General features: G+C 45.8%; 1 protein-coding gene across 1 annotated transcript; it reads right to left on the bottom strand.

Annotated features, from left to right (window-relative positions):
* Positions 1–251: 251 nt before the first annotated feature.
* Positions 252–1,540, bottom strand: LOC123161892 (spore wall protein 1). Its single transcript, XM_044579706.1, has 3 exons — positions 1,291–1,540; positions 994–1,177; positions 252–866 (listed from the first exon to the last, which is right to left on the bottom strand). Exons 1-3 carry the CDS (start codon positions 1,508–1,510, stop codon positions 536–538), a joined length of 735 nt encoding a protein of 244 aa, XP_044435641.1. The 5' UTR covers positions 1,511–1,540; the 3' UTR covers positions 252–535.
* Positions 1,541–6,738: the final 5,198 nt, after the last annotated feature.

Here is a 6,738-nt window from a genome sequence, read left to right as displayed (position 1 = left end):
CTGTTGCGGACGGGCATGTCACGTGGCTCCTCTTTGCCGTGAACGGCTCTCGGCGTCTGCAGGGTTTACCGTGCGGTGCCTCTTTGACGTGAGGCAGTGACGACAAAGATGGCAGTTTGCCGTGAAGGCGAGTTTGCCGAGAGTGACACTAGTCAAAGCTTGCTTTGCCGAGTGTCCGTGTTTTAGCACTCGGCGAAGAGTATTACACCCGGCGTACGTGAAAATTCCTGTAGTATTGTGTCTTTTATAACTGAACAAAGATAACGATCATGCATATATCTTTCACTAATAACTCCCCAAATCAAATTATTCTTACATCACCAACGACGATAAGAAAAGCAAGCAAAGCATTAAGCATCACTACGTATACGAGACGGCATGGCATGCATCATCAAAAGGCAAACAAACACATAAAGGCTTAGCGGAGGACACGCTCGCGCGCATCCGGGAACTGCATGAAAACATGCACGACACGTGCATGCATATATGGACTTATTTAGCCACCGACGACTACCAGCTGGGGCGGCAGCCTAGCCTAGTAGTGACATGCGTAGTTGGCCTTCTTCAACATGGCGGCCTGCGCTGCGGCGGCGAACTCGGAGGTGAGCCCGACGGCGACGCACTCCTTGACCTGGTAGGCGGTGTAGGCGAACTTCTCCTTCTTGGCGGCGATGGCGTTGATGTAGGCGGCGGCGCCCTCGCGCAGCAGGTCACCGTAGCAGTCGGTCCGGGTGTTGCACAGCGCGTCCTGCAGGGTATGGATCTTGCTGCCGAAGAAGGCGTGGCACACCTCGCCGAGGGAGCCCAGAATGCTGCCCAGGTTGCCGATGCAGTCGATGATCTTCTCCGGGTGGCCCTTCCAGTAGCTGCGCACACACGCGCAGATGCAGGGTTACACACTTAGACTTACAACGGTTTGTGTTTTTGAGCCTTGAATCTGTGATCTGTTGATTGAGTTTAGCAGATTATTATCTAGCGGCACGTTTGGCTTACTCGCAGGATCCGCTGTGGCTGGGCGTCGACGGTGTTGGTGTCGGTGTGTAACCGCCGCCTCCTCCTCCGTAGCCGCCGCCGCCGCCTCCTCCTCCATAGCCACCTCCGCCGCCGCTGCCACCTCCTCCGTAGCCACCACCACCTCCGGAGCCCCCACCGCCACCTCCGTAGCCGCCACCGCCGTCTGTTGAGATCGACAGATACACAGCGTGCCTCGTGATCAGCAAAAGTACGTGGTAGTATTATATATGCAACAAGGTGAAGCACGGGAGTGTGAGATCTAGAACTAATGCATACACTTCTGATCAGCCAAGTGGTTTCCGTCAAGGCTCCTGGTGGCATAGCTCTGAGAGGCTATGCCCACCAAGAGAGCGGTGACCAGAAGCATCTTGGAGCCCATCGTTCCGAAGAACTCCTCAAAGTGGTAGAGACAAAGAGGATTGTGGCAGTGGCAGTTGCACTTGAGTGGGTGCCTTTGGACACTTGACCCTGCAGGTATAAATACACAAGCGCGCATCACCTACCGTTGATTTGCCGGTGAGCATGCATGGACCGTGTGACCTAGCCACGGGTCGAGGGTAGTTAGCACCACCCGCCATCAATGCCTCGGTTCATCCATCCAGCTCAGGGCCATGCATGGTGATCTCTTAGCCTGGCCTCACGGCTAGTGCACGTGTTGAATCAATGGATTAATTGTGTACTTAAACTTTCTTATACTAGCTATAGCTAGCATATCGTTATACGGTTTGAGGCTGGAGAAATGCGTAAAGTAATTGGAACTCAAGTATGATAGCTGCTAGTTTTTTTTTTTTGAGGGATTGATACTCTAGTTGCCAGTTGGAGATGGACTTGCCGAAGAGGCGGTGTGCATCGACCGTTCGGTGCAGGTTACGTCTGCAGATCGGTCGTAGCTTTCGTGTGAGAAAAGATGACATGCCACTATCATCACTAAACGGGTGTCGTTCCAACCGGATTAAATTGGATTCGGCGCTTGCCACCTACTCTCCCGCTATTTCATGGAGTGTGCCCTTAATGTTTTGGTCCTTAGGAAGTTGCGACGTCGCAGTACGTGGACGTGGACATTCAGATCATATATGTGCTGTCCTTCAGATCCAAGTTGGATGGTCCTCCAGCGGATATATTAGAAATATAAGTCAGAAATTAAGATGGATTGCATGATCAACAAAAATATGGAGTATGATTTTACTATATATGTCGGTGTCATCTGACTTGTTATGCGGTGAATCAATTTCTCTCGTGTTTTCTGCTTGTTGCAGATTGCAGTGGAAAGATTCATCTTTGACCTACTTAGTTCGATTTGATCACTGCAGCTGCCAGTAATCTTAATAATGAAAGCTCTTTGCGCAATTATGCTTTCATAATGCCAAGTTGTACCAGAGCAATTATGCAGGTTTCTTGTCAGGTATTACGCTGTACTCCAGCACCAGAGCAGAGTAGCGAAATTGCCGCTGCCTTTTCTATTTTGCAGAGTAGCGAAATTGCCGCTGTTAAGGACTGGAGTTGCATCGTCAATTTTGTTTAGAGAAAAAAACTGGAAGAATTTGCTTCACTGCAATTAACTCAATCCATCTTAGAGAAACACGAAAAGATGGTTTTCCACATATTAATCATTTCTTGGCGACAGGTCACTTTCGGGTAAAATCATACTGCTCGAAGAGACTTCCACTAGAGGTCTTCATATATAATTTAGGCTTCAAGACGGTTGTTACTACCATCAGCTCATAGCGACGGCTAACGGCAGTATGACACTGGCGGCGCATAAATACTAGGGATGACATGATGTGATCTACACTTAATTTGGTAAGTCGACGAGAGAGGGAGAGAACCGGCTCTAGGCCTATGCCGGGCGACCGCCTAGGCGCAGACCTGAGAGGGTCCGAGGAGACCATATGTATGTACATTCTCTCTCTGTTAGGCGATCACTACACATGGAATCGCAAATTAGATTCTCAAGAAAAATGAAATCACAAATTAAAGGATACCTCTTACAAAAGTCACTTCTTGTCACTTCTTAACTAGGAATCACCCCGCGTGCGACATGTGGCGGCGCTGAGGCACTCCCGCGCCCTGGAACTGCCCCATGCAGGGAGGCAGCTCCTCTACCGTGCCCCTGAGCACGGCACGTCTGCTGTGCCTTCTTCGACGCTCGCGGATGCATTGATATGAAATTTAGTAACAACTAATCAGCTCAGCCAACTGTTAGATGTACACACGCCTGAACTAATTAACTATGCTCTTGTCTTGAAAAAAATTATGCTCAGCCAACAGTTAACTACAATCTGTTTGTAAATATAAGACAGAGATTTCAATACAGACTACATACAAATGTATATAAACATATTTTAGAGTGTAGATTCACTTATTTTGCTTCGTATATAGTCTATATTGGAATATTTAAAAAGACTTATAGTATTTAGGAACTGAGGAAGTATAATTAATACATGACCAATACTATAAAATGAAAATGATCTAGGCATGCACTGGGCCCTTAGCGAGGATCGCCACGCTGGATCCCTCCGTGGTCAAGAACCGTTCTAAATCCTTTTTCGGCCTCTATCATCTTCACCAACGCCCTCATCGAGCAAGGGATTCCTACATCATGTGATGTTTAACTGTAGTTAAGTACGACCAATGAACATGCAATTTTTGTAGGGTTGCAAGCGGACGGCGTCCGCATGTCTACGACCGTCCACGAAGCAAAAATGCACTAACCTTTGTTCCTTTAATAACCGCGTCAGATTAGTTTTGTTATGTTCTTGGACCGTCGCGGACTTGCGGACATCGTCTGCTTACATCTCTACCATGGATGGACGTACCACTGTAGTTGGGCACGGTAGAGATGCAAGCATACCGTGTCCGCATGTCCGCGATGGTCCATGAACAGAAAATAAACAAACTAACATGGTTATTAAAATAATAAAAAATAGTGCATTTTTTTCCTTCGTGGGCGGTCCCTGGACGAAGAGATCTAATGGGCGATCCTCACTCTGATGGCCCAATGCACGGCTGGGCTGATTAGTTTCGGCTAGTTTCTGGCCCATTCCAATGCGCCCGCGAGCGTCCGAAGAAGGCACGGCAGCCGTGCCGTGCTCAAAGGCACGATAGAGGATCCGGCTCCCCCATGCAGAAGCCTACGACAGGGCAGGTACCCTTCAACTAGTCCATCCCAAACTATTCCTTGCATGACTCACGGAATAGATAAGGAATCATGCACCCACCGGACAGTGGGCCGGTGGGTTTAGTTGTCTTACTCATTTTCTTGTTCATCTGGTGTTTCTTCAATAATGACACTAAAAGGGCATTTACATCTGATTAATATCAAGAAAAATAAAAACCGTACAATAGACAAGTAACTAGACATAGAAGGACCAGTAAAAATAAAATTACAACAAAAATTATACTAACCTTCTTTTTTTATTGTACGCTGCATGTCAAAGATTAAAAATTGCACTGGGTCAACAGTAAAGGAAAGGGGTAGATGCAAACGCCCTCCCCGTATCATGTTTTCCCGACCGCTATAATCACTCGCCCCTTGAGATAAGAGCTATAGATCGCTGAAGCAATATCAGTTGGAGTGTCATCCATGTAGTACAGGTTTGCAACCCATCAACATCAGTTCAGAAAGTTGGAGAAAACGGACATGTCATCAACAACACAGAAGAAGATGTATTCACCGATTTTTGTATGAATAGCATATGGGCAGCGGTTTCTACGTTCCTTCTGTTCTTGTACGGACAGCGGCCCATGCTGCACATGGAATGCCCTTAGGCCTATTGTTTTTGAGCCAACTTCTTTATTTATTTTTCATGAAAAGATTTTCTTCACGGAATTACAAGAGAATGCTAATCACTTGTAAAAATAAAAAATGTCATGGAGAATTAAAAAACATGTATGTTAAAATTAAATCATGTATCAAAATAATTCATCGCTATTAAACTATGTTCACGGTTTTTTTAAAATATTGAATTTATTAAAAAAATCATGAATTAAACAAATCCAAAAACATAAATATTGACTCCTTTTCAAAAAATGTTCAAAATACCACAAAAAGTTTCTCGGTGAAAATGTTTCACAGCCATTTTGAAAATGTTCTTGAACTAATAAAAATCCAGAATTTTAATAAATATTCAGATTATATAAAAAATCATCATAAAACTTAGAAATCTTGATGATTTTCTATAGTGTTTTAAAAAAGTAAAAAACAAAAGTGAAACACATAAAAGAAAAAACTGACAGAAAACAAAAGGGGGAAATGAAGTACAAAAACATAAAATAACAATTGCAAAAAACAGAAAAAAATAAGTGTGCCACTGTGTGGGCCAGGCCCATGAGGGTTGTGGGGGACGAGCATGACACACTTCGCCTTGCACGTCCCGTGTGAACCTTTTGCGTCATATAGGAGCGCGACACACAGGCTCCGCACACAACTGGTCCGGCCCACCGGCGCGATGCAACTTATTTTTTTAAACGTGAGACGTAAAATTACATGGAAGAGGAGTGAGCTTGCGACATGTCAAACTCGTGGCCTTGCACAACTTACCTGAGCCGCTAGCCAATTGAGCTGATGGCTTCTTGTGACCAAAGCAACACAAAAGAAGATGTCGAAGTCGCCGCACCAAAGCGAACCAATAGTCTCCTTGAAAGACACAACAAATATCAAGATCTTGACGAAATCAGCATATCCAGGACACAAACTCTACATGCCCTTTGTCGACGACAGATCAAACGTCGTCGAGGTAGAGAGAGATTCGAGAGACCTTATTCCATCACGCCCTCGGCCCCCACCTTGCCGATGTTGGTAGAAAAAAGAAACCTAAGGAACATAAAACGAGATAGACGTGTCCCCACTCCTCTTGTCGCTGATGAGGCAGCCCGACGGGGAAGATGAGGGGATCGAGGCGGTGACCAGTCAGAAAGTTGTGGCGCTCACTAGGGTATGTTCCCTTTTCTGACACACTAGACCTTTCTCCTTTTCCAACATTGACTGTTCATCTAGGTTTTAATTACGGTCACTGTTTTTTTTATGAATAGCATATTTTTGTTTTGAGGGGTAAAAACTTTAATGATCATATGCCACAGTTTGTGGAATACAATTTGCATGGGGATAAACAAGCCAAAGATGGCGCCCCTGCTGTAAACAAAGCGATGATCTAGCTATACTATGGGCATCGCCGTTCGACGCACGACCCTCTAAGGTGAATTTACAATTGAAGACAGAGGCTCGATGATTGATCTCGAAAATAATCGCGCCATGCTTTCCTCTGTGGTTGTTGTTGAGGTCATTGATCACCTGTTTTGAGTCTGAAGCTATGATGAACTCGTGAATATGCAGATCTTCAACCAATGATAATGCTTCCCGGCACACAATAGCTTCCAGCGTCGCCACATCACTAACCCCCGGATTACCAAAACTGAGCTGCCCAAGTAGTTACCATTATCATCCCTGCATATAGCCGCCGCCGTTCCTCCCCTGTTGTGCCGTGCGACACCGGCATCAACGTGAATCTTTGCGAAACTTGCTGATGGCGCCGTAGGCCGAGCAATAGCTGTAGTGTTTGTATTTGCTGCTCCTCTCGTATTACCCTTTGGTTTGTTGTCCCCAAAAATCTCCAGCTCCCCTATAAATCTCAACAAAGCCGTGAGTGGCATGTGGTCTTTGGAAAATTCCTTCATGAATTGCTTGTCGTCGTGCCCACCATATTGCCCATAGTGTCACTGATAGTT

Source organism: Triticum aestivum, chromosome 7B (assembly GCF_018294505.1).
Source record: "Triticum aestivum cultivar Chinese Spring chromosome 7B, IWGSC CS RefSeq v2.1, whole genome shotgun sequence".
Lineage (NCBI taxonomy): Eukaryota > Viridiplantae > Streptophyta > Magnoliopsida > Poales > Poaceae > Triticum > Triticum aestivum.
This window is presented reverse-complemented; position numbering and strand designations above follow the sequence as displayed.